The following is a 27,800-nucleotide window of genomic DNA, read 5'->3' on the forward strand; positions in this document are numbered from 1 at the left end:
AGAAAACACAAGCTTTAAATGACACAATAGACCAGAGAGATTGAATTGATATTTATAGGACATTCCATCCAAATACGGCAGATTACACTTTCTTCTCAAGTGCACACAGAACATTCTCCAGAATTGATCACATCTTGCGTCACAAATCAAGCCTCAGTAAATTTAAGAAAACTGAAATCATATCAAGCATCTTTCCAACCACAACGCTATGAGATTAGAAACCAATTACAGGGTGAAAAAATGTAAAAAACACAAACAAATGGAGGCTAAACAGTACGTTACTAAATAACTAAGAGATTACTGAAAAAATCAAAGAGGAAATCAAAAAATACCTAGAGACAAATGACAACAAAAACACGGCGATCCAAAACCTATGGGATGCAGCAAAAGCAGTTCTAAGAGGGAAGTTTATAGCAATACAAGCCTACCTCAAGAAACAAGAAAAATCTCAAATAAACAATCTAACCTTACACCTAAAGGAACTAGAGAAGAAGAACAAAACCAAAAGTTAGTAGAAGGAAAGAAATCATAAAGATCAGAGCACAAATAAATGAAATAGAAACAAAGAAAACAATAGCAAAGATCAATAAAACTAAAAGCTGGTTCTTTGAGAAGATAAACAAAATTGATAAACCTTTAGCCAGACTCATCAAGAAAAAGAGGGAGAGGACTCAAATCAATAAAATTAGAAATGAAAAAGGAGAAATTACAATGGCCATCACAGAAATACAAAGAATCATAAGAGACTACTAAAAGCAACTCTATGTCAATAAAATGGACAACCTGAAAGAAATGGACATATTCTTAGAAAGGTATAGCCTTCCAAGACTAAACCAGGAAGAAATAGAAAATATGAACAGATCACAAGCAATGAAATTGAAACTGTGATCAAAAATCTTCCAACACTAAGTGTCCATTTACAGATGAATGGATAAAGAAGATGTGGTACATATATATACAATGGAATATTACTCAGCCATAAAAAGGAACGAAATTGGGTCATTTGTAGAGACATGGATGGATTTAGAGACTGTCATACAGAGTGAAGTAAGTCAGAAAGAGAAAAACAAATATCGCATATTAACACATATATGTGGAACCTAGAAAAATGGTACAGATGAACCAGTTTGCAGGGCAGAAATAGAGACACAGATGTAGAGAACAAACGTATGGACACCAAGGGGGGAAAGTGGCAGGGGGTGGTGGAGGTGGTGTGATGAATTGGGAGATTGGGATTGACATGTATACACTAATATGTATAATATAGATAATTTAAATAAGAACCTGCTGCATAAAAAAATAAAATTAAAAAAAACTTGTAGTAGAATTTGGCACTCATAAGGAAATTAAAAGTACATCTGAATATTTTTTCTAAGTACCTCTCAAAACTCAACAACAGGCACATAGGAACTTTCAGGAGTAATGAAAATGTTATAAAACTAGATGATAATAATCATTGTACAAATCTACAAATTTAATTTAAAAATCAGTAAATCATTTTTTTAAAAAAAATAATGAAAAAAAAGGAAACAACTCAATTTAAAAGTGGGCAAAGGTTTTGATATTGCACCAAAAAAGATATACTAATAGCAAATAGGCACATGAAAAAATGCGCAGCACCATTACTCATTAGGGAAATATTCTTTAAGACCACAATGAGATATCACTTCACACATTTTACCATGGCTAACATTAACATGACTGACCCAATCAAGTTCTGGTGAGGCTGTGCAGCTACCAGGACTTTTATCCATTGCTAGTGGGAATACATCATGAGATAGCTCCTTTGGAAAACAGACTAGCAGTTTCTAACAAAGTTTAACATACACTTAACATGGTAATCCCACCCCTAGAAACACGAAGAATTATGTTCAAACAAAAACTTGTATGGGAATGTTTACAGTAAGAATATTTTAGATGTATGGCCTCAAAAAATCCAAATGTTTTTCAATTGGTTAATGGATAGACAAACTGTGGTACATCCACACAGTGGAATTCTACTCAGCAATAAAAAGGAATAAGCTACTCATATACATAACATGGATGAATTTCAAATGCATTATACTAAATTTAAAAAGCCAGACTCAAAATGCATACTGTAATGCCTCCATTTATATGACACTCTGGAAAAAGCAAATTAGAGATGGAGACGGTTTTCAGGTGAAGCAAGTTGGGGAGTGGGGGAGGGGAAGGAATGACTAAAACAAGCAACAGAGAATTTTGAAGTGTGATGAAACTTTTGTATTTGGATTGTGGTGAGAGTTCCATGATGTGCATTTACCAAATTTCATGGAACTCTACACCAAAAAGAGTACATTTTCACACCCATTAGAGTGGCTATTGTAAACAAAAACAAATGTTGGCAAGAATGGGAAGAAATGAGAATTCTTGTGAATTGCTGATAAGTATGTAAAATGGTGCAGCCACTATGGAAAACAGTTATGACTCTCTGTCAAAAATTAAACATAGAATTATCATATGATATAGCAATTCCACTTCTGGGTATATACCCAAAAGAATTGAAAGTAGTGACTCAAACAAGTATCTATACACTCATGTTCATAGTAGCATTATTTACAGTAGCCAAAAGGTGGAAGCAACCCAAGGGACCATCTATGGATAAATGGACAAACAAAATAATGATATATATTTACAACAGAATATTATTCAGCCTTAAAAAAGGAATTTATTTTTATTTTATCGAAGTATAGTTGATTTACAATTTCTTCTGTACAAAGTGATTCAGTTATATATGTGTATATATGAATATATATTCATATATATGTATATATACATATATATGAATATATATGTATATATATATATCACAATATATTGAATATAGTTTCCTGTGCTATACAGTAGGACCTTTTTATGCATTCTAAATATAATAGTTTACATCTGCTAATCCCAAATTCCCAATCCATTCCTCCCTTACACCTGCCCCTTTTAGCAACCACAAGTCTGTTCTCTATGTCTGTGAGTCTGTTTGTATATAAATTCATTTGTGTCGTATTTTAGATTCCACACATAAGCGATATCATATGATATTTGTCTTTCTCTGACTTACTTCATTTGGTATGATAATCTCTAGATCCCTTCATGTTGCTGCAAATGGCATAATTTCATTCTCTTGTATGGCTGAGTAATATTCCATTGTATATGTGTATCACATCTTCTTTATCCATTCATCTGTTGATGGACATCGAGGTTGTTTCCATTTCTTGGCTATTGTGAGTAGTGCTGCTATGAACATAAGAGTGCGTGTGTCTTTTTGAATTACGGTTTTGTAAAAAGGAGGGAACTTCTGATTCATGCCATAACGTGGATGAACCCCGAAGACATGGTAAGTGAAATAAGCCACAAAAGGACAAATATTGTATGATTCCACATATACAAGGTACCTAAAGTAGTCAAATTCATAGAGGTAGAAAGTAAATAGTGGTTGCCAGGGGTTGGGGGGAGGGGGAAATGAGGAGTTATTGTTTAATGGCTACAGAGTTTCAGTTGGGGAAGACAAAAAAGTTCTGGACATAGATGGTGGTAATGGCTGCACAACAATGTGAATGTACTTAATGCCACAGCTGCACCCTTAAAAATGATGAAGATAAAACAATTTATGTTATGTACATTTTACAACTTTTAAATTAAAATGAAAAAACATGTTCGACCCACTTCACAAAGATTTGGTTCTAAAATTTAAAGGTCCCATTAAAAAGTGATCATTGCTATCTGCGGGGAGAAAAAACAGTCCATTTTACTGTGTGTAAATTTATCTATCTATCTATCTGAATGAATGCAATACAATGGGGGGAAAGTACATCTAAGTCATTACTGCAGGACTTCATTGCTGTATTCAGAGTTTGCTCTAGTTGTTTTTCCCCCCCTTCCAAGAAAAAGAATAACATGGGAAGTATGAGTATTTTTTTTAATCTATAGGTGTAGAAGAATGAAGCCACATTTAAATTTTTCATGAAGCGGTAATCTCCCATCCCCTGTCCCCCTCCCTCTCTCCTTCCCTCTGTTGCAAGAGAGAAACAAATGACCTGCCACAGATTTTCCAACCTCCAGACCTCTACAGATCCAGGGTCTTTCATCGTGCATCTTCACCTTGCGAATGGGTCCTTATCAGTAAAGGCATGATCAAAAGAGTTCTAGGGAAACAATTACACTTGCATTGATTAGAAATAAGGTTCAAATTCCTCATTTGCATCATCTTTCTGCTGGCAGGCTAATAAGTCAGCCACCTGGCTATCTTTCAGTTCTTTAAGTATGCCAAAATTTGGCCTCAAGACCTCTACACAGGCTCTTGCCTCTGTTCCAATGCTACCCTTGCCCTCCCTGACTGGCTCCCCCTTCTTTTGCTAGCCCCACTCCCACCTCTCCTCTGACTGGCTCCTCCTTTGAATCACCTCCTCTGATTCCTTCCCATGCCATCCAGTCCAGAGCTGTCACTCCCACTCACCTTATCCAGTTAAGTATTTGTTGAGTAATTCTAAATGCCAAGCAGCATTCCATAAGAAAACAAGTGAATAATACAAAGCTTACCTGTGGGAACTTAAGAGGCATGACAAACAAAATGAATGGGGTAAGGTGGCAGAGTAAGGAGAGGCAAGGGAGGATACTGTTTTAAAGAAGATGGGCAAGAAAAGTTTTTTTGCTCTTCCCAGACAAAAGGAAGAGCAAGTAGAAAGGCTCTGGGGCAAGTGTGTGCTTGGAGCATTAGAGGAACATTGTGTCGGGAACTGGGGCAGGGGTGGGGGGGTGGGGGGGCGGGAACTGGGTGGGTGAAGGAGAGATAAAAAATAAGGCCACAAAGATATAAGAGGCCAGATCACACTGGCTGTGAAGACCACTGTAATTTTGGATTTTACTCTGAGTCAGATGGGAGCCTTTAGAGAGATTTAAGCAGAGAAGCAACATATCTGACATATTTTTAAAAGATCTCCCTGGTGTCTTTCCAATAATCCTTGTTTCCTTCATAACATTACTCAAAAAGTGTATCACTTATGTTTATTTATATGATTACTTCTTTAATGTCTATTTCCCCTAGTAGGTGGTACACTCTGTAAGAGTAGAGATCCTGTCTCTCTTGTGTTAACCACGAACTCAAATCCAAGCACAGTACCTGGCATATAGTATGTGCTCAATACATATTCGTTAAATGAACTAACTGATGAATTTAACCTCTAGGATTAAGTAGCTCTAAGTACACAATTTGCAAGTACACACACATTTTTGTATTTTTTATATTCCTAAGTGGCCCCGATATACATACCTAAGCTTTCTCTAACATGAAGAAATTAGACATCAGAACCACCTAATACTTAGAGTCTTGATGTGCTTACTCTGCTAGACACTGTCACTCATCTGAAACATGTTAAATCTTTAGTAGCAAGTGTAGGCTCAAGACATTTCACTTAAGTCTAGACTAGGTAATGAAACAAACAGTAGCAAAAGCTAAATTCAGAATAGTATTAGAAAGTTACAAAATCTACTGTTTAAAGATGACCACACAATTTCAGTAGTCCAGACCTTTTTTGAGTCCTCGCCACGTGCCAGAGACTGTGTTAACAGACCAGGACTATACAGATGAATAAATCTGGGCTCTTTCTTGTGAGAGCTTACACTCTAACAGTCCTCATCCGTACAAAGCTTTACTGTTTGCAACTCTTGCCCGCATTTGTTAACTGATTACACATGGATGCAAATAAAAATTTCCAGGCCTCCTTGGTCATCTGAATTTACACTAACTCTGGGATATCAACCCATAACAAATGAAAAGGTTCACAAGTCAGCACACAGTCTAGTCCCCCTCCCACCAAGGACTACAAAAGGGGCCAATATCCCCAGTTCACGTAGGGTCAGTGAAACCTGCTCTGGATCCAATAGCCAAGATTGCCAAAAACCTCAGTTCTCCAGGCTTTCTCCAAAACTGCTCAGGGTAGGAACAACCGAGAGAGGGAGCAGACAAGCAGCAAAAAGCAGAAATCTGGCTCTCCTACAGCAGCCAAGCGTAGCCCTCATTCAGAGAGGACACCATCCAAGCAGAACGCAGCACCTTGAGTACTTTAGCACCTCCTGTCCCTGGGCTGCCAGGAGAAGCACAGGCTTTGGAGAAAGCCAATCAAGAAACATGGGTGGAATTAGGACACGGCATCCAGGACCCTGATAGGGGCCCAGGGTGCAATCCAGTGGACAGAAAAAAATCCCATGAAGTTTCATGTGAATTAGCAAATGTCTGATAAGAAACCCAACAGGTCTTTCTACACTGCTCATTCCCAGAGATGAATGCGAAGATAACAGCAAAACTTTTAAAACGTGCACCACCCATAAGGACATAAAAATATCCTCAAACCACTTATAAATACTGTAACACGTATCAGGGAGGTGACAGACTTCAAAATTTCTTCTTCAAATATCTTTTCATGGTTATACACAGAACTGTAATTGTTAAGGCTTTATGGTCTCCCTGTGATTTTTTTTTTCCTATTTAGAATCCTTACTTTATTTTCAAGTGACATGGAACTATGAAGACTATTTTAAGCTGGTTAATTATTTTATATGCAGAGTCAGGGCAGACTGATGAATCTGTACTTCAGAGTATTTATGGATCATTAATTTCTGGCTATTCCTCTTTTGAATTAAGATTTGTTTAAAAAAAAAAGAGAGAAAGCTGGCCATCATATACTAGACTCAGTTTGTCTTGTTTCCTTAACATACTCCTTATCAGCTCTGCCACAGCTGAAGTGATTCCAAAGTGCTTTATGACACACTTGGATTTTCTCCCGCTAATAATTCCTCCTTCCTGTCCATGACTGGCGGGCTTCTTCCACACTGCAGTAATGTGGGACAGCTAATTATCTACCAATCCACCTTGCTATTCTGCACTTGGCAACTTTTATCTGCACAGGACAGCTGCACTCTCCCCGTTTGAAGTGAAATGTCAGTCTCTGCTAATGCAACAAGACTTACATCACTAATGATGTCTCCACACTTTGCAGAAACAACTCAAAGCCTAATTAAAAATTCAGGTTCATTCTCACTGGCTTGCCGATTTTCACTGCCCCTCCACCAGGGCCTCGAAGTATCTTTTCAAATACTCGATGCAAAAATTAAAATTAAAAAAAAATATCCAAGGGGAATCCAGAAAAAAAAAAAAGTGCTGGAGTCTTGGGCTTTGACCAAGCCTTTAAAATAACTGTTATGGTTGGAACAGAACCAGGAGGTTATCATGTACAATGGATAAGAATTTCCTCCACTGGCTTCTCTACTACAATGACAATAAAGGACACTATTTCCAGGGATATATGGACCAGAAGCTACTTTTCAGTGGACCCAGGCTGGTATTTGGGTGTTGGAACTTTTCTAACTGTAATTAACTGAGAAATCATGTGACTATGTAAATCTGAAGTAAGGGAAAACTTCTTTTGAATTCAGAACAAAGTGGGCAAGGTAAAGAGGCATTCAAATGACATTTATTTTGTTTCATTATCAAATCAAACAAACAACCCCTCCAAAGTAATGATACTATTACAATTTTCACAAAAAGAAAGAACTTCATACTTCGAATAACCGGGGAGAGATATGCAGTCCCAAAATTCAATTCTAAAATAGCACTCTGCCTGAAAATTACAGGTGTAATTTCCTTCTGTAGCTTTTATATAAATACCAAAAAACCAAAGTTGTTCCTCCCTTAAAGTTCTGTTTTCTTTTTCTGCTTTATCTTTTTAATTAAAAATTACTTTGGTGGTACAGGTTCACAATTATAAATAGCTATTGACCACTTAAATTTGTTCTTTTAAAAAATATCTAAAAATATCTAACATTGTGGTAAGTCTCAGAATTTTTGTATTTCTTCAGTGGCTCACTGACTTCTAGGTATTTAAGTAGCTTTAAAACAAACAAACAGACAAAACAAAACCCAGTTAGCTGTCAAATTAGACTATCAGCTTTAAGTTCTCAACCATAAAAGAAATAAGCCAGTTTTTTTCAAAAGAGGAATGGAAAGGTTCTTAAGTCAAGTTTCCTTTCCCTTTTAAGGCAATCTTCTGTAGGAAAATGGAGCTGCCATGGGGTAGAACTGTGAAAAAGGTCAAAAAGCAACAACCCTAAAACGAAGACCTGAGTTCTAAGTCTACCACACGTACTACTGGTGTAAGCTCCAGAGAGCCACTCTCCAGTGGGCCTCCGTTTCTCATCTGTAAAGTGCGAGAGGTCCATCTGACTTTCTCTCTGGTTCTTCCCAGTTCTCATGGCACCCGGTGATCCGTGGATCTGACAGGTCAGGGAGAAAAGGCATGCCCGGGGCAGGCCTGCTGAGGCTGAGTTTGTACAGCCCCTCAGGGCAGGCCACAGGACCACAGTGGGAGGCCAGCCAGCCTGTGTGCAGGCCAGAAGCAGGGAGACCGCAAAGCAGGCCCTCCCGGAGCTGTACTGGGGGAGACAGAACCTAGGTACGGAGCAGGCCATGGGATGTGGTGGCTGCTAATGGTGCCTGAATCCTAAATCACTTCAGCTGAGCTTTCTAGGCACCAAGTTCCTCATTTCTCCAGGTTCCTATTCCTCCCCCCCGCCACGCCCCGCCACCCCTGCCCAGAGCACATCTCTTCCAAAGACAAAAGACTCAGGCACAAGCAGCAGCTAGTTCTCAACTCAAACACTAAGAAGCTACTGCCAGCCATGTTGAAACAAAGGGGAGAACCTATGAGAATGGAGGGAAGGAGGGTACGGCCACACTGAGCCCTCATCTAGCCCTGCCCAAAGATCTCCCCTAGACTGTCCAATTGCATGAGGCAGTACTTACTTCCTTGTTTAAGCTGGTATAAACTGGGTGCTCTGTTACCTGCCATGTGTCTTGACGGACATGAAGGATCCAAGGACCCACTACCTGACTTCTGTCTACTTCTCTGACCTCTTCCTGCACCCTTCCTTCCCGCCAGCTCTCTAAACTCCAAATCTTAAGGCCGTTTTTCCACTGCTTGAAGGCGTCATCACAAAGGAGACTTCTGGGAATGGCACTCTCTGAATCCCTCTGCACCCCGCAAATGGGTTAACATCTCTGACATACTTTCTCCAAGCATCCGGAACCTCCTTTCTCATACCGTTCACTGCCTTGGAAATTATCCGATGGCTGCCTCAGAACGAACATAGTGCCTGGCACCAAATAAACATTCGATGACCATTTGCTTAAGTAATTAGGATGACAGGGAGCTCATCTCCTAAAGCAATCCAATTTAGAACTCTTCTATCAGAAAGTTGTCCTTCCTACCATACAGAAACTTGCTTCCCCATAACCTTTACACACAAGCACTGATTTTGTCTCCTGGAGCTCACTGAATAATTCTAATCCAGACACCGCAAACTGGTGGCCTCTGGCCTGATGCAGCCTACAGGCATGTTTGCTTTGGCCCACACAATGTTTTGTTTGTTTGTTTATTTTGTTTTTTAAATGTGGATTGTTTGCCAACATTTTAAGAATCAAGAGATTTCATCTAAAAACAAGATACCCAGCTTCTCCTGAAAAGTGAGTCACGTGGCAACACGGGACCCTCATTGCCACTGGGCAGCAATCGGAGAAGCTGAGTAGCAGCTGCCTCCTTTCAGCCCCCATCAGTGACCTCCTGTTTACAACAGCCAACACCGTTCCCTACTGACCTACACCTGGCCCGCCTTACTCATTCTGTCTAACTGACCCCTGGCAACGTCAGAGCTAGCAACCCCCCCACCCCTCCCCGTGTAACCTTGATCCCATATTTTAGCATTTCTTTCTATACTGTCTTGACCTATTCAAGTTGGTTTAGCCTCTCTGGTAAGACACAGCTCTTGGAGGGAAAGCACTGGGTATCCTATACTTTCCCTGCACTCTCCCAGCCTCTGATTCTGCAACAAGGCACCCAGGGAATATCTGCTGACAGACTCATCAGAAGATACATTACATATATAATCAGCTTTTCCTCCTCAACCTCCCCTCCTCCCTCACAGCTTATTTTGCCTTGTTCCTTTCTCACTCCTGCCTTCCTTCTCTGCAAGAGGGACAAAGCAGGAGTAAGAAGACGGGGCCTGTGGCGTATCAGTCAAATACATGTGCTCCGACTATAAGCTGGCCACTAAGAAAACATGGACGCTCACAGCCTCGTGGGGAAAGCCAGGCATGAAAATGAGGGTCAGATGCAAAAGAAACTTGGGCGTTACATATGGAAGGCAAAGGAGGCTGCTGGGCAAAGGTACTAGCTATTTGTAAAGGGCCAGGGGACGCAGTGATCATTTTGCTCAGGCACTTCATTATAAAAAAAATTATAAGTATATATCCTCCAAAAGATTTGTATTTATGGATTGCAAATTCTATACACTAGTGCAGCAATATATTATGCATATTATAAAACATGAAATTAAATAAGGATGCAATAAAAATGTTATGGATGAAATGCTGTGATACCTGGAATTTGCTTCAAAATAATCTGCGGGGGAGGGGAAGAGCATGTGGAGGCAGAGGCAGATATGAAACTAGTGTGACCACAAGTTGATAGCTATTTAGGCTGGGTGAGAGGTACAGGAGCATTCTTATGCTATTCTCTTTACTTCTGTATATTTTTTCAAGTCTCTGCATTTAGAAAGCTTAAAAGTAAATAAATAACTATAAATAGCAGGTCTAATACTTTCCTCACAAGCCACAAAGGATGATTTTGCATCACATCCCTGAGGTCCGTGCACCACACTTTGGTAACCCCTGGGCCAGAGGACTGACCACATGTAGCTTAGATTTCGGTTTCATTCAGGCTCTGGAGTTGCATGTTTGTTGCTTCCAGGTTCTGTGCCCTGGCACTAAATAGATTGTCCCATATTTATTTCTGTTTACTGACTGTTCCTATGTTAGACTTTGTGCTCAAAGATACTTCCCTCCATTAACCAAATGAAGCGCGAAGACACTCAAGTTCAGGGTGATTTAATAACATGCCGGAAGTGACGTAGTTAATAACTAGCTGAGTCAAAACTGTCGCCCTTTATATGTTTTTGACTTGCAATACACTCTTACACCAGGTTCAAGCAGATTCAAAGCAAATCCCACTGCACGTAATACCTAACTTCCAGAGTTCTGCAAGTTTCCTGTCTGCTCATCCACTTAAGCTCAAGGAAGGAACTCTCTTCACGCAGCAACCAGAAATAGCACCAAGTTAGAAAGTGTAACACCATCTCCTTCCCCTCCCCCACACCCCGCCAGGCTCAAGTACGACTGGCAGGAAAAGCATAAGCACAGGCGAGGATGCCAGCTAAGACAGGTATCAGTGGAGAGGAAGGGGAGGAAGTACTAAGCACACCAGTGAGAGTCCCTCAGAAGGGATTCAACATGCTTTTCCTTGAGCTCATTCTTACCAAGTTCAACTCAAAGTCATCCACCAATGGTCAATTTTCCTCTACTCCAAACATTCAATCTCAGAAGAAAACAAGGCCGCAGTTTTCCCACTAGGGCTTATACTGCGCACGGGGCATAGACTCAAACAACATTATTTGCAAATACAGGTGATTATTTCATCCCTAAAACATTCTCGATTGCCTAAGTACACGTTCAAATCATCCTAAAACATGCCATTCCTGGTATGATGGACATGATTAAGGGGCAAATGCCAACCTTGCCTAAACATAACTGCAAATCAGCACGCAGTTATAGTAGAGCCACAAAGATGGTTATGTCCAATAACCACAGAAACTCCGGGCGTGATGGCCAAAGAAATGAGATAAGACGTGTGGGCATGTGCAGAGGTACAAGAGTCACAGCCACCCCCCTTTTCTGGTGCTTAAGATATAACAGCTACCTTGTCCAGTACGACCAAAGGGCATTAGAAATGTCTGGTGAACTGCTGATTTGGTTACCCTTAATGTCTGAGGCTGTTTCTGCTTGCAGGACTGGCCTCTGTGTGTGGACAGTTCATTTAAAAGGCCAAAGGAGGAGTAGCCAACTTCCGTTACCTCACCAGATGGGCTTCAGCAGCCCTCCTCTGTACTCCCATAATGCCCTGTTCCTCTCTCTACCATGGTACTAGCCCACTGCTTTCTAATACCTCTCTGCCTCTCCTTAACCCCCGTATCATACCACCTCCTTTTGTATCTGTCTGCATCATCAGTTGAGAGCTTCAGGGCCTGGAGCAGGCCTTATTTACCTTGTATCCCCAGCTTAGCTGAACCCAAGGCCCCTCATAGAAAAGAAGCCTCCCCCAAAAGTTTGTTGAATGTATGCCAATGTGAAAAATGAACTTACGTAATGATGTCCTAGGGCATACAAAGAAGGCCTCCCCTTTCACTTTCAGCTGTAGCCACTATTTACAACACTGCTCTATATTTTCAGTCAACACCTCACCCCTACAGCACCCTTCAGTTTCTGAAGTCATGACTGTCCTGGCTGCTGCTCTTTCTTCAATTTGAGTTCAAGCTCAAGTTTGTGCTTCTGGTATTTCTTCTGTCCCTGCTGGAAGGACCCTCCTCACCCACCCCTCTTCCAAGCCCCATACAGCAGCTGTCCGACCAACCTGCTAGTGTGTCTGCCAAGTTCACAGTGACTATGCCCAGCCCAGCAGAGCTGAGTTAGAGCTAACATCAAGGCGGGCACCCTGGACGTGTGCCAGGCCCTTGCTGTTAGGAAGCCTGGATTGTCATATAATGTTAAATGGGCCTTATAAGTGCCTGGTGAAATGGCTCCCAGAGCCCGATATGCCTTCTAACAAGCAGGCATTGTTGCTTAACTGTTTTACCTGTGCAACCTTACCTCCGCCTGCACGTTGCAAACTCCTTAAGGGGTTGTGCTGTGATACCTCCCTGTAAATCCCCCAAACACCCAGCTAGCATAATGCTCTGTGCTCAGCCAGCTTCCAAGGAATATTTCTCCATTTAAGAACAACCACGTCCATCAACATTTCCCAGCCCCAACTTCACATCAGCAGGTGCCTTCACACACACTATTGCCATTAGGTCCACAGAACAGATCTCTAGGAAGAATCATCATTTCCAGGTTTGCAAAGATCACCCAACTTCTCAAGTGGCAGAGCTGGAACCCAGGTTTCCAAATATCCAATGTGGAGTTCTTTCCACTCTACGATTTTCTTCGATTAAAACTTGTTGCATGAATGAAAAAGCAGAGGCAAGCCTCCCTGGACACAGCCACTCTCTGCTCCCTAGATCTCAACGTTGATGGCTTCACTCCACGAGACCCCTGAGGAGACGATGATTAGGTTTTTGACTTTTACCCATGATGTATGGGGTCTGCTGCCAGGGGGGCAGTATTCAGTGGCAGCTTTCCCAGGGCACTGGCAAAATTAGCTGGTGCAGATCATTTAGAGTTTTTGTTTTTTTAATTTTGTCCATTACTAAAAAGGAACCACCACCACAACAAAAAAAAAAAACATGAGCAGGCAGCCTCCATGAGAAAACCTTTCCAAGAAAATCTTTAAGATAGATCGCTTTTCAAACTGTCTTCTCTATCAGCAAGCACAAAAACTATGCCATGGGAAACAACAGTGCTGAAAGAAGGCCTGGGTTTTGTTTTTGTAAAATTACTCCTTGTGCCTGTCCTGTGACAGAGGCGGCAACAGGCCTCCTTGGAAGGCTACTTTGCAATTTCTCAAAATTAAAAACGGTCCTTGGAGAATTGCAGCAGCAGCAACTGAAGTCTGGAAATAGGCGTTTCATGTATAAACTGACCTACAGAGAGTTTCTTGTCAAAGAAGATGCTGTCCTGAAAGGTCTGCACTGTACTGGAAACGCCAAGGTCAAGTGAAGAGTCAATCCCTTAATCAAGAGAGGACATTCTTTTTCTGCAAAGAGACATCATCTCTCCCCAACCCCCTCGTATCTACAGATGGAAGTTTGACCCTGCTCACCTTAATGCCCAAATGAGGCCACCTGCCTCTGAGCAACAGATTAGCTCCACAGCTATAAAATCCAACATGTCACAAGGAAGGACTATATTATCTGCACTTTAGGCAGCTAAACCCATATAATTTCAGACACATTGAAAAAATCCCAGAGGTTTACGGAGGAAAATGTGAGGCTCGAAACCTTTGTTCTAAGGGCAAAAAATCTAACCTGCCTTAGATTTTTACAAGTGTTCCCTCCCCCCAAAAGCTGACAGTCTAACAAAATTGAAAAGAGACCCTTTCCCCAATTTTCCCAGAAGGAGGCAAGTGGCAGATCAATGTACAGCTCAAGAAGAAGAATTTAAATACAGTATGTGCTGCTCCTTTCAAAAAAGGAGAGAAGCCACTTCACATTTTGCCAGACAAAACCCTGTCCCCAGGAGGCCAGTTTCCACAATGAGGTTGCAAAGGTGTTAGAAAGAGGCCAGTTGGGAGGAGATAAAGGGCCATTTGGGCACAAACCCCCCACTGATCAGAGCTTTTTTTCTAAAGTGTCTCCTTTTCAACAGGGAAGCCTTTTAAAACTACATTTGCTTTGGATCCCTACCTGAATGACAATGTGTTGGGATCCGATTTCACCTTTTGTCAAGGATCGGGTGAGAAACAGTAAAACTGCTGTCAGCATCTTAGAAAAAGCTAGTCCTTAGCTTATATGGTGAAGGGGGAAAAAAAACCCTGAGGTTCCTTGTCCAGCCCTAGTGATGGGATGAAGGGGATAAATGCCTGCTAATCTTACAAACACAGTCCAAAACTGCAACGTATTAACTTTCCTTTATTAAAAGAGGGTCTCTATGCAAAAAGACAATTATTTGTCCTCTGAATTGAAACATTCATCAGTGGGAAAAGAAATCCTCGTTTATCCCTAACATTTTAGTTCATTTCCTCTAAAGGTCACTTCACTCCTAAGATCTCTGTCAGCAATCCTCAGAAATCAGAAAACGCATATGGAAAAAATTATAACTTAATCTGAGCCTAAAAGATCTGCATAGAAAAGTTAAACGACGTATCTTAAAAGCTTGTCTACTATTATGCACATGAAGAAAAATCGGACTCTATTGCACTTCAGGGCCGGTGCCTGCAAATAAACGCAGCATTGCCATTCAAGCAAACCATCCACTCCTCAGCCTCACCTCACTCCTAAAACAAAACAAAAAACCCTACAGTCTTTCACTACAGCGGTAAAGGTCTGTGGAACTAGCTTTAGGAAAATTGTATCATCCTGGAAGGAGACTGGGGCGTGGGGGGAGGGGCGTAGGGTTAGGGAGAGAGGTTTAAAAAAAAAAAAAAGGACATCAGAAACCTGAGTCCCAAGTGACTTTAAAACACCTCTCCCGGTGGGAGGTAGAAGGGTTGTCACAGTAGAATCGAAATCAGAAACCTATTCCAAGAACACATTCCTGGAAACTTCGCTCTTTCGAAGACCACATTCATCACCGTTATTATTGTTAGAAGACATAAGAAGAGGATGAGGTTAGTTTACGGAAGAATGTTATAGCAAAGGTTTCAGACTCGGAATGTCATCTCAACCTCTCCTCCTAAACCAGTGGGCCAAGGAGGTTAAAATAACGGCGCGATAGAATCTCCAGGTGGTTTCTGTTTAGCAATTTTTTACTACTATTGGTTATTAGTAACATCTTCAGGATTCCTTACTGGCCTCGGGCAATCTTTCTTTAGCCCCCTTCCTCTCCTGGGGAGGACGGACCTGGTAAACAATTTAGAGAAATGGGAACCTTATTCACTATGCTCCCTTTTTCCTCCCCAAAAGGCATACACAAAACAAAAACAGCCGACAGCGCGCAACCGACAACAGCGACAGCGGAAAGCAACAACAAAAAAAGTCCACCACACAGGACGAGTCGGGAATCTACCCGGAGTCTACCAGGCCAGCCCCTCCCCCAATACACCCGGGCGGGGAAAGGGAGCGCGGAGTTCACTCTCTCGGCCGCTCTCAGCCGGGACCCCAGGTGGCCCCGGAGCTGCTGCGCACGCAGCGATGCCTCCCCTCCCGGCGCCCACTGCAGCGCCTAGGTCTGGGGGACCCGATGAGGTGATCAAGGGGGTACACTGGGGGTCTCGGAAAATCATCCGGGCCAGGCGGGACCGGCTGTCCTGGGATGGGTACACAAAGTGGGAAGGGGAGTTTGCAGGGGTGGAGGGGTAAAAAAGACTGCGGGGAAATGCGTGCAAATTAGGAAAGGAGGTGCGAGGGAACCTGAGAATCCTTGCCGAGATAATGGAACTGTGCCGGGGGGCGGGGAAAATGGGTCTGTGCAAAGGGCAGGCGCTTCTGCAGAGGAGAAAGGGAAGGGGACCCGAGTGCTTGGAAGAGGAGTTGGTGTGTAGTCAGGGGGTCCATGGGGAGGGCGGAGGTGTCCGGGGCAAAGGGGGCTCTGTGCATGCCAGCGAGGTCGGTGCTCGTTTAAGGGGACCTGTACTGGGGATGGGACCGGGCTCTGCGCGGAGGAGATAGGCGGGATGCCTGGCAAGTTCGCGGGCGCGATGGGGGGGGGGGCCCTTACCTGCATGGTGACGACCCCCAGCTCCTCGGCCGCCAGCCTCCGCATCTGGCTCGCCAGCACTTGCGCCTCGTCCAGGATGGAGAAGTCGGCGTCGGCCCCGGCGCCCAGCAGCCAGCCCGCGGCCAGGCAGAGCAGCCAGAGGGGCGGCCGCCGCGCCCCAGCCCGGCCGAGCGAGCCCCGACCCCCGCGTGCCAGGGCGGCCGCCTCCGCCGCCTCCTCTTCCTCCGGCTCGCGGGCCATGCCGCCTACCCCCACTCCCCGCCGACGGGCTCCAGGCGCCGGGAAGCGGGGAGGGAGCTCCGGGAGGTGCGCCCAGGGCCCGCTCCGCGCACCCGGCAAAACTTTCTCTCCCTTCTGCAGCCGCCTCTCAGCGCCGCGGCGGCTCCCGAACTTAGGGGGCGCCCAGCTACGGCGCGGGAGCGCGGGCGGCCACCATCTCCGGGCCCCGGTGGCCGCGGCGGGAGAGGAAGCAGCCGCCCCAGCCGTCCGCGGGACCCCGGCGCCGGCGCGGCCCCCGCGGTGCGGCGGACGGCTGGAAGAGCTGCGGCGTCCGCACCGGGTTTGTGGCCGCGGGGCTGACAGGCGGAGCCGCCGAGCTTTCGCTTCCCGCGGGTCCCGGCCGAGCGAGGCGGCGGCGGCGGCGAGGGCGGGCGGCTGCACCCGCGGAGGAGCCGCGATCGGGCTGCTATGCTGGGGCAGCCACCCGAGCGAGGCAGGAGAGGGGGAGGTTTAAAAAAACAAAAACAAATAAACAAAAAAAGCACACTGAAAGAAAGAAAGCCAGCGACGGGGGAAAGGGAGGTGTCTGGTGCCACCACGCTGCGCTCCGACTCCGTACACTTCCCGGCCCGGCGGCCGCCGCGGCTGCGGTGATTTATGGAAGCGGGGAAAGAGGCGGGGACATTCCCCCGGTCGCCCCTCCCCTCTCTCTCCCGCTGCCGCCTCAGAACCGGCCCCTCGAGACGCCACGGGCCGGAGAGCAGGCTCTCGGCTCGGGTACCAGCCCTGCCGGGGGTGGGGTCCCTGGGACCTTCTGGTTGCCGGGGACAGCTGCCCACCCCAGCTCTCACCGCCTCCGCCCTCGCCAGGGACTCCGGGGTCCCACCCATCGAAAGTCCCTTTAAGTTCTAGGACGCTGGCTTTCTGCCTGGCGGAGATTCGGGAGGGAGGGGACTGCTGTTTGTGCGTCCACTGCTCTTCATCGATGTTATTAATAACAATAGCTAGCATTCGTTGGATCAACGGATTTCTTTTTTTTTTTTTTTTGACCAACGACTGTGTGCCCGGCCCAGTGCTCTGGGGTTTGTATACATTATCCTTTAATCCCCACCACATCCCTGTGAGGTACTATCTTTATCCCAAAATTTTAGGTAACAAAGACCGAGGCTTAGAGAGGTGGAATGAATTGCCGAAGGTCACCCAGGGGATAAGAGGCAAATCCAGAATTTAAGCAGATCCGAGACCCTTGCTCTTAAATAGGACACAATTCTTTCTGCCTCTCTTTGGAAATGAACCATCTGATCCCGTCAAAAGCAATAAACAAAGCAAAACAAAACCCACAACACTACTGAGCGGGAATTCGCCCCACAACAACTAATCTCTCTGAAGCCTGGGGAGGCAGTGTGCTTCCTCCCTTCCTGCTGCTGACTGCTGGCTCAGGCCCTCTGAGAGATCACCTATTGGAAGCACCTGGAACAAATGGATGAAGGTTGTGGTGGGGGCCGTTCTTAGAAGCCTCTTAAAGTTCCTCCTTGTAGGTTCCTAGAGGACAGAGCCGTGCCCAGGAAGATGAAGGCTGCCTAGCAGAGGAGGTAGCAGGACTAGAACTCGGCTTTGGTGTTCTCTTCACTTTACAGCAAAACCTTATGTTTTACTTCTTTGACTATATTGTTTTAAAACCCCATTTTTGGGCTTCCCTGGTGGCGCAGTGGTTAAGGATCCACCTGCCAATGCAGGGACCACGGGTTCGAGCCCTGGTCCGGGTAGATCCCACATACCGCGGAGCAACTAAGCCCGTGTGCCACAACTACTGAGCCCGTGTGCCACAACTACTGAAGCCCGTGCACCTAGAGGCCGTGCTCCGCAACAAGAGAAGCCACCGCAATGAGAAGCCCGCGCACCGCAACAAAGAGTAGCCCCCGCGAACCGCATCTAAAGAAAAGCCCACGCACAGCAACGAATACCCAACGCAGCCAAAAATTAAATAAATAAAACCCATTTTGCCTCGCAGTTGTTTCTCAGTTCTGAATGCCCCAATCAGTGTTATCTCTGCTATACTCTATGTTTTCATTTTGTGACACTCCCCATTCTGTGCCCCCTTGAGAGAGGCACATGGGACTCTTGGAACACCATCATTTATTATGTGCGATGCTCCTTTTGCATAACACGTCCTGGAACCACGGTAACCTCATTGAGGGCAGGGACCTATCCACCTCTCCGTCATCCACACTTAGCTCAGTACCAAGCACAAAATAGATACTGTAAAAACGATTCTTGAATTAATGATGAAATAAAAAAAAATCTGTTGTCTTTTATCCCCAGAGTTGACTTGACATTTGGTTGCGAGATGCTCCTATAACTTCTGTTTTTCATTGTTATACCATTGCATATGATTGTTAATCAGTGATACAAAATTGATGTCAGTCCCTGTGGTAAGTGTCAGAGAAAAAAAAATGATAAAGGGCAGCTAGCATTAATTTTTTTGTCTTAGATTCTTCAAGGTTACTGTCATCAAAATTGTCACAGATCTCTAAACTACCCTTCTGAAACTCTTTCAGATGGCTTCTCCATCTTTGCCCAGACTTTGTATCTTTCTATTTCTTGGGGTCCTATTTCTTGAGGTTATAATCCTATGTCCCCCTTTTTTTACGTTAAGTGTTTTTTTTTTTGAGAATTCTCATGTTACACCCACACCTTCAATTACCACCAAGACAGCAGAGTTTTGCAAATTTCTAAACAAAGCTCAATCTCCCTTTTCAGTGGGATTTCCAAAATTCCAACTGTTCACTGGCGTCTCTACTAGATACACTTGAACTAAAACTCATTCCTGCTTTCTCCCACTCTCCACTTAAATCTATACCCTACTGCAAATGTGGGTGGATGTCACGCATGCTCCAAACCAGGTACCTCAATCGCCACATCCGTCCCCTGCTCTCCATCTGTACCCCACTGGCTACCTTCTCATCACAGCTCACCTGTGATCACGACCACGGTCTCCCCTCAGGACTCCATGGAGTCCACCTCACCTCCATCCTTCTATTCTCCACGGTAAAACCAAAATCACCTTTCTAAAAGTCAAATCCGGACTTGTCTCTCACTAACCTAATCATTTCTGGTGCCCCATCACAGAGAAATAAACTTAACACAACAAACAAGACTTTCTGGGCTCTGGCTTATCTGCCTTTCTGGCCTTCCATAAGCCACTCTGCCTCTCAAATCCTCACAAACCGCAGAAAACACGTTTGCTGGTAGTATTGAAAGCCTTACCCTTTTCCCCACCTGACAAGCCCCTACTGAGCTGAGATGTCACCTCTGTGAAGCCTTCTCTGACACCAAACCCCACAGAACTGATTGCTCCTCCTTTGGGTCCCTCTAAGTCTTGTTTCTTCTCTTAGCACTGATTATCCATTGGACAGTCATGTTTTCTCCACCCCGCTGCTTCTCATTAGGTCCACCAACCCCCTGCAGCTTTAGGAGACTCAATAAACTGCAAATCCTGTGGTCCATCTCAGGTCCACTGAAGCAGAATCTCTGGAGGTGGGCTAGGTCCTGGAATATGCATTTTACAGACCGCCCCCCCCGCCCCCGCCCACCATGAGTCTTATGAACTGCTGAGAGGCTTCAAACAAGCTCCCCGGGATGGAAACTCACTCATCCGGGAGCTCTGGCGCTTCGTCCAGTGCCTACACTCTATAGAGTCTCAATACCGAGAAAGGGCCACTGACAAGTAAAAGTCTCAGAAACAGTCAGTTGCCTAACAACTTTTAAACGGTGGTGGCAGCGTGCAAACCCACGTCTTCAAATGGCAAGCTCTGAGCTACTAGTCTGGGGTTAGAGAAAAGGTTTACACACATATGTGCTGGCACATGACAGACCAATAAAAGCTTGTTGCCCGATAAACTAGTAATCCTTAATGTCTCCAGTGCATTTAATTAAATTGCCCTACCATCAGCCCCTCTCAGCAAGAGCAGATTGTTCTCTGAGGGGCAGCTGATTAGACCTGGGTAGGCTTATAACATCAAGTAGCCAATCTATCACACCCAAGCCATGGCAAAAAATTAGCTGGGTCAAGCAACTTTTCATTCTCAAAAAGTTTAGGGGAAATAAGAGGAAAAAGCAATTAGAAGTGGCAGTTGAAACAGAAAAACATGATTAGAAGTCAGAGGGGACATGAGTCCCATAAGACATACTACAGGAAATGTATAGCTATAAATACATATACAGATATAGATTTATATATAAATATTTTTACACATACATTCCAAGATGTATATGTAACCATATATGTGTATGTGTGCATGTGTGCATATATAGCCATATAGCATGGCAGCTAAGAGCAGGGTTTTTAGAATTAGAAAACCTGGGTTCAGATCCCAAGGTCAGTACTTATTAGCTTTGTCATCTCTGTAAAGCTTAACTTCTCTTAGCTTCAGTTTCGTCATCTGTACTTTATAAACACTAACACCCAAAGTTTTTGAGAAAAGGCACATAAAACACTTCACATAGCACCTGGTACGTAGAAGCACCCAATAAATAGAGGGGATGTCTGCAAGCTGAAGTTATGAGGGAGCAAACATTACAAAGGAGCTAAGAAAGCCAAGCAGAGAGAAGAGAGAGTGGAGTACACAGAACATGCGGCCTGAGAGAGGCCATCCCCCAGATTCAGAACTAACTTGATTTCAGAACTTTGCAGTTACAGTCCAAGTCTACATGTTCTATTAATAACAGACTCTTCTCTTCTCCCCTCTGTCTTGATGTAATTCTAAGGATCAAGTTCAATCATCCATTCTTACAGAGAGAACACTATTGACTATGTAAGTATTTGAATACAAAATGAGGAAAAGACTGGTAAGTGGGCCACAATTGTCCAGAAGACTAGAGACCACCATGAAAGCTGTCTGATAGATTAAGCTTCTCCCTAGAGTGCCCTGTACTCCTTGCTTGTGACCGAGTTGGACACCTGTTCATTATGTTTCCTCTTCATGAGCTCTAGCACTTAACATGCAGCCTTGTAAATGTCCATTTATAAGTCTGTTTTCTCCAACGTAATGTTTCTCAAACTGTGGCCTACAGGCTTCTACAGCAGAATCACCCATCAGGAACTGTAACTGTCTAATTCATTTGCCACATTGTCAAGCACAACTCTAGATCCAGAGTAGAAACCCAATAAATGTTGGACCAAAGAACGGGAAAAAATTAAGAAAATCCATGAGTCATTAACTCTGAGCAAAGAGTAGCACTAACGATATTGTTCCTTGACTGCGAAAGAAGAATGGACCGAGATTCCTCATCAAACTAGCTGCTCTTCCCTACTTTGGAAGATGCAAAGCCCTTCAGTGAGAAACCGCCTCATGGCACTCACTGGCCAAGCTTCTCACCACAGAAAACCTGTAGGTCAAACGGTTTTGAGGAATTCTTGGTCAGATTTCCAAAAATGTGGTATGGAGTTTCCAAGCCACCATGATTCCTCTTTGCATGCTCTGAGGTGGAAACAGGGCCAAGTTAACAACAAATCCTCAGCCTAATGCTGCTGGCAGGCTTCCCGTTCAAAACAATAACTGGCTGCAAACTATATTGAATCTGTGAACTCAGGGAGCTCGGGAGAATAGAATCAGTAACTTCAAGGGCAGAAATTAGCATTTGCTCATTACCTTCTACAAGACTTCAGATCTCAGCAAGTGTGCTTCTTGTTAAATAGATGGAAAGAGCTACCGGTCTAGAGCATCTAGAACATAGAGCCTCCCTGGTTTCCATATTCCTCCTGCTGATTTTAAAAATCATCAGGTTTCCCACTCCCCTCCAGATTGGGAGCTAGCAATGATAGAATAACAGTAACTGATATAAGTAACCGAGACCCTACCAAAGGTAGGATAGCATCTATGGCACACAACTTATCATTTCTTGAACTCAGTGTGTTTCCTATGTTCTATCATTTAAGCATCAAAGCAGAGAAGACAAGATTATTATGATGATTTCATACACAGGGAAACTGAGGCTTGGAAAAGTTAAACAACTTGCCCAAAGTTATAGGCTAGTAAGCAGCAAAGCTGGGCTGGAAATCCAGGTTTGTATGACTCCAAACTCAATTCTTTTGCTGCTCTATTGTGTGCCTGTCTGAATGCAAAAAGAAAGGAAAAAGAAAGGAAATAATGATTATTGACACCCATAGATCTCTGCCTGAGAAACATCCTTATTTCTAAGGCAACAACTTTTCTTTCCTGTTAATTTCAACAAGCATCTATTGAGCATTTGCCATGAACCAATAATTTTACTGGGTCCTAGGGATACACAGATGAATAAGATTGGTTGTCCTTAAGAACTTTCCTGTTACTGAGAAAGTCAGAGAATTTTAAGACAGGTAATAACACACACAACAAACGCCTCAGGGCCTTTGCACTTGCCATTCCCTGTGTCTTGAATGCTCTTCTTCCAGATATCTGCATTTCACTGTCAAGAACTGTGAAGTCTGAGTCTTTACCCTACTTGCAAACCAACAAGTCAGCCTACCACAGCCTCACGGCTGCTGGCAGAAGACTCGAGCCTCCAGGGTTAGAGACAAAGGACTTTATGCCTCCATTATTCACATCAATAGTAGTAGCCTGAGTGTCAGCATTTGTGCCAGTTCTCCAAGCCCTAATTCTCACTGGCAACATGAAGAGGGTCATTAACACCTGCACACATCAAGTACCATGGAAGAAGAGGAACCCCAAGCTTAGATAACCCAAATCTTATTTATAATAAAATGCAAAAAAATACTGCCCTTTGCTCCAGAGGGAGATATCTTTAATATACTGGGCAGAAAGCAAGTTTTCCCTAGGCTCTGAAGAAAGACACCATCTCTACCTGTCAAGGTTGTTCACTAAACAAACATCCTTGAAAATATAGTGTAGAACAATAGGGCAGACAGTACCTTGCTCACAAGACAGGTAAAAGTGCAAGAAACCCATGGAGAATTATCTCCCCACATTGCCTTTCTCTAGTCTGGACTCAAATATGAGGGGAGGCCTTCCCTCACCATTCCATTTAAGACTGTAACCCCTATAACCCCCTCTCTGGAAATTCCCTGTATCTTCTCTCTCTGTTGACTTATACCATCTAGCAACATATATATTTACTTTCTTATTTTGTTTATTGTAAACTCGATGGAGGCAATGATTTTGATGTGTTTTGTCAACATATCCTCAGTGTCTGAAATAGTACCTGGCACATAGTAAGTATTCAAGAAATAGTTGTTGAATGAATGGATATAATATGGAATGCTCTAGAGAAGGTACAATGGGAGGGACAGTTAACCTAAGCTAGGTCAGAGAAAGTTCCCTAGAGAAGATGTCACCTGAGGAGGGTCACCAAAGACAGGCAGGTGTCACTCAGGCATAAAAAAACAGCCCTTGTAGAGAAAAGCATTAAAATGTGCAAAGACCAAAACAAAACTATGTGAAGAAAGGAGCTGTAAGTTTGGGATTTCTACAGCATTAAGTGGGAAGGGGCAGTGGGCGAGGCTGTTGGTGAAAACAGAGGCCTTGGTCCTTAGCCAAGGGACTTGGAGTTTCTTCCATGATAGATGGGGCGCCACAGAGGGTTTTAAGCAGGAGAGTGATATTTTAGAAAGATCACACTATATATAGTTCTTTGGGGGATGAATTTAAGGCAGGGACTCTTGACTCAGACCGGTTGACTGAACTAAATAGCAACTCAAAATATCTAAATATTTCCAATTAGGATGTTGAAATTTCTAAGGAAAAAGTATGACATAGGATTTCAGTTTAAAAAACCAAAACAAGGGGCTTCCCTGGTGGCGCAGTGGTTGAGAGTCCGCCTGCCGATGCAGGGGACACGGGTTCGTGCCCCGGTCTGGGAAGATCCCACATGCTGCGGAGCGGCTGGGCCCGTGAGCCATGGCCACTGAGCCTGCGCGTCCGAAGCCTGTTCTCCGCAAAAGGAGAGGCCACAACAGTGAGAGGCCTGAGTACCGCAAAAAAAAAAAAAAAAAAAAACCCAAAACAAGACAAAAATTGAAAATACTCAGAGCTTTAACAAGATTCCTCACGATTTTTAATAAACATAATAGTAATAACTTAAACATAGCTAGGGAGTCTTAGAAAGCAAACATAACTTAGGGAGTCTTAGAAAGCAAAGAGTTAGAATTAACTCTCAGCTAGTTATACTGAAATCAGATGACACTTTCTTTCCATGGGCTTGATTGGACATAATAAGCAGTATAGTTCTTTCCATCTTACCAAAGGTTTAAAATTTTTCTAAAAACTCTTTAAGAGTACTAGAATTATCAATAAACCAAATCAAACCAACTATAGGGTGACCATTTGCTATGTGCAGGAAACTGTGCTGCTTGCTCTGAGTTTATACTTTGGCTAGGGAGGCAAGACTAGAAATATACAAAGTGAAATAGCAATGAGAGATTTAAACCACAGATCAAGGCTGCAATAGGAGAGATGGACAAAGCAAATGAAGTACACAAACAGTGGTTTGCACAGTGAAGAGATGACTATATATGGAAAAAATATTGATAGCCAACACTTTCTGAGTGCTTACTAGGTTCTAGGCATGATGCTACGAGTTTTATATCGAATTATCTCCTTTAATCCCTAGAATTCTATGAGTCACAATCATAATAATAGCTAACATTTATTTAGCTCTCACTAGGTTCCAGACAGTATGCTAAGTGTTTTCAATGGATTATTTTATTTTATCCTTGCAAAGACCCTATTTAGTAGGTATAGTCATCTCCATTTACAGATCAGGAAACTGAGGCTTAGTAGGATTGATTTCTTTGCCCAAGTTTTCACAAGTAACATGCGACGGTGTCATTATTTAAATCCACTCTTAATTACAGTGCTCGCCTGCTTTATAATAACAAGCAGGTATTATTATCAAGTCTATTTTCCAATGGAGAAAAGTAACGCTCAGAAAAGTGGGGTCATGAACACATGTCTGAATGAAAGCCAAAACATAGGAACTTAACCACAAAATATCTTGATGCATCAGAAACATAAACGGCATAGAGTTTATATTTTATCAGTGTCATCCAGCTGACTTAAACTGAGTTCAAGTTGAATATGAGGAACTTAGTGGGGCAAACAGGATTCGGATTTTAAAACCTTCGTCGCTTACTTACACCAGGGACTTTGCCATATGCTAGGGAGCACTGCTGTGCAGGCGTACTGCATAGGCTTAGACAAGGACAGATACTGACCTAGTAACTGCAAACACACGTAATTGGAAGTGGGGAATTTTACAAAAGGCAGACACTTTCAGATCAGTGCTCTTTTTGTTCTGATGACTCCATGATGTTAGAGAATTCTAGAATTCCTACTGCAGTGGATATCTGTACTGAGCATTGTGATCTCACCCTACAGCTCCAGGGGTCAAGAAAAGGAAAAGGAAAGGAACGTGCTTATTTGTATTTCCTATTTGTACCTCCTACCCCCACCAACTCTTAAATGCCCGAGCAAACCTTGCTAGTGTTATACTAAAAACCTGCAACAAAGCCTCTAAAACAAATTAGAAGACCTCTTGTTTCACCTGCCATTCATCACTCCAGATTTCCCTGGCCCATTAGGTTCACACATAAACCCAGATTTTCACCTTCGGCGTCCCTGGGTTTGATGGGCCCCATTGGACCCACTACTTCAGTATGTCACCTCGGACACACTTGGGTTATTCACTCTCTGGCACTAGGCATCTTAATGTTGGGTGTCCTTGCCCTGAACTCACAGCACAGACTGGGCAGACTTGCTTCCTGCCTGACCTCAGGGGAGGGCATCACACGAGTACAACCTGAGGGCGTCAAGATGGAAATTAGAGAGTCATCCTTGAAGTCCCATTTTTTAAAAATCTGGTTAAATAATTTCATTTCCCCAACATTTATTTATCAAGGATCCCACGTAAGCCTCAGGATGAAATGGAAATTCTTAGCACACAAGGACTGGCATAATCTGGACCCAAACACATCCCTCCATTCCCCCCACTCCCCTCCCCCCCAGCACACACCTACATCACCAGCCAAAATCAGTCCCCTGAATCTCTGACTACGATCCTTCATTGCTCTACCTCGTTCCTTCCCTGTCTTTGCTCTTTGGATTTCATCTGCTTGGAATGTCTTCCCTCACCTTTCCACCTGGCTAAGGCATTCTTATTTTTGGAGATTCAGGTAGAATCACTTCCCTCTAGGAAACCTTTCCTGACCGCTCTGCCCTCTCCCCCACGTAGAGGTAGAAGTCTCTTCTCCATGTTCCCTCAGCCTGTTCCAGGCACCACCTTCATCACTCTGCATAGCAACCGTTACCTCTTGACTGTTTTTCTCAGAGGGCAGTCACTTCCTTTAGGAGAAAAGCAACTTGTTTTTGGCCTTTAAATATCTTACTTCTCAGCAACAAATGACACATAGTGGAGACTTAATAAACATTCATTCCATTAATGAACCCTTGAATCTATTACTTCCTACTTAGCCTTCTTGCTGATCTGGAGACTATTTGGTATTTGTAGAAATATCACATTCAAATGCTTACCAGGACCAGGCAGTAATGTAAAGGCATTAAACTGGCCATGTGGGACATTAGCCCTGTCTAGAGTGGCCTCTGCTTTGGGCACATGATGTTCCTTGGAGATGAAGGAGGAACCTGGGAAAATCATCTACTTTGTCCTTCTGCAGTAGATGAAGACTCATCTTTTTTTCCCCATACATAAAGAGGTTTCCAACTTTCCCTGAAAGTACTATGCCAATAAGATTAATGGTATAACATCAAATTCCCTTTCATCCTTCTCACTGAGTTTTCTGCCAAGTTTTTCTGCCCGTCACCATGAGAGCAGAAACACTATTGCTCACATGTTCTGTTTACCACTTAGCACATGGTGGGTGTTTAATTCGTGTTAAAAGAATAACCATAATATGCAGAAGGTGAAAGAAAAAGTTAGGTATTTTTAATGAAAGAGTGTGACAATTATTTTCCTTTTGAAAATGTATTCAACCTAAACATGATTTCTTGTTTATATGACCTTGTCTTTTTCCATGCTACATCAGCAACAGGAGAAAAAATTAGGTTTATATCATAGTCAACAAGCTAATTAGCTCACATCTTCTCTATTTTGGTCCTTCACTCATTCATTCATCCAACAAATAATCTAGGCCTACTATGTG

General features: G+C 43.6%; 1 protein-coding gene across 3 annotated transcripts in view; it reads right to left on the bottom strand.

Annotated features, from left to right (window-relative positions):
• CACHD1 (cache domain containing 1) overlaps positions 1–17,276 on the bottom strand; it is a 234,021-nt gene extending 216,745 nt beyond the window's left edge. For all 3 annotated transcript variants that reach the window (XR_007471725.1, XM_033408976.2, XM_004281616.4), the window contains exon 1: positions 16,427–17,276. Coding sequence is in view for 2 of the 3 variants with exons in the window: in XM_033408976.2 (XP_033264867.1) it covers positions 16,427–16,666 (240 nt within the window). In the remaining variant the exon portion in view is untranslated. The remainder of the gene's footprint in view (positions 1–16,426) is intronic.
• Positions 17,277–27,800: the final 10,524 nt, after the last annotated feature.

This window comes from Orcinus orca, chromosome 1, assembly GCF_937001465.1.
Source record: "Orcinus orca chromosome 1, mOrcOrc1.1, whole genome shotgun sequence".
NCBI lineage: Eukaryota > Metazoa > Chordata > Mammalia > Artiodactyla > Delphinidae > Orcinus > Orcinus orca.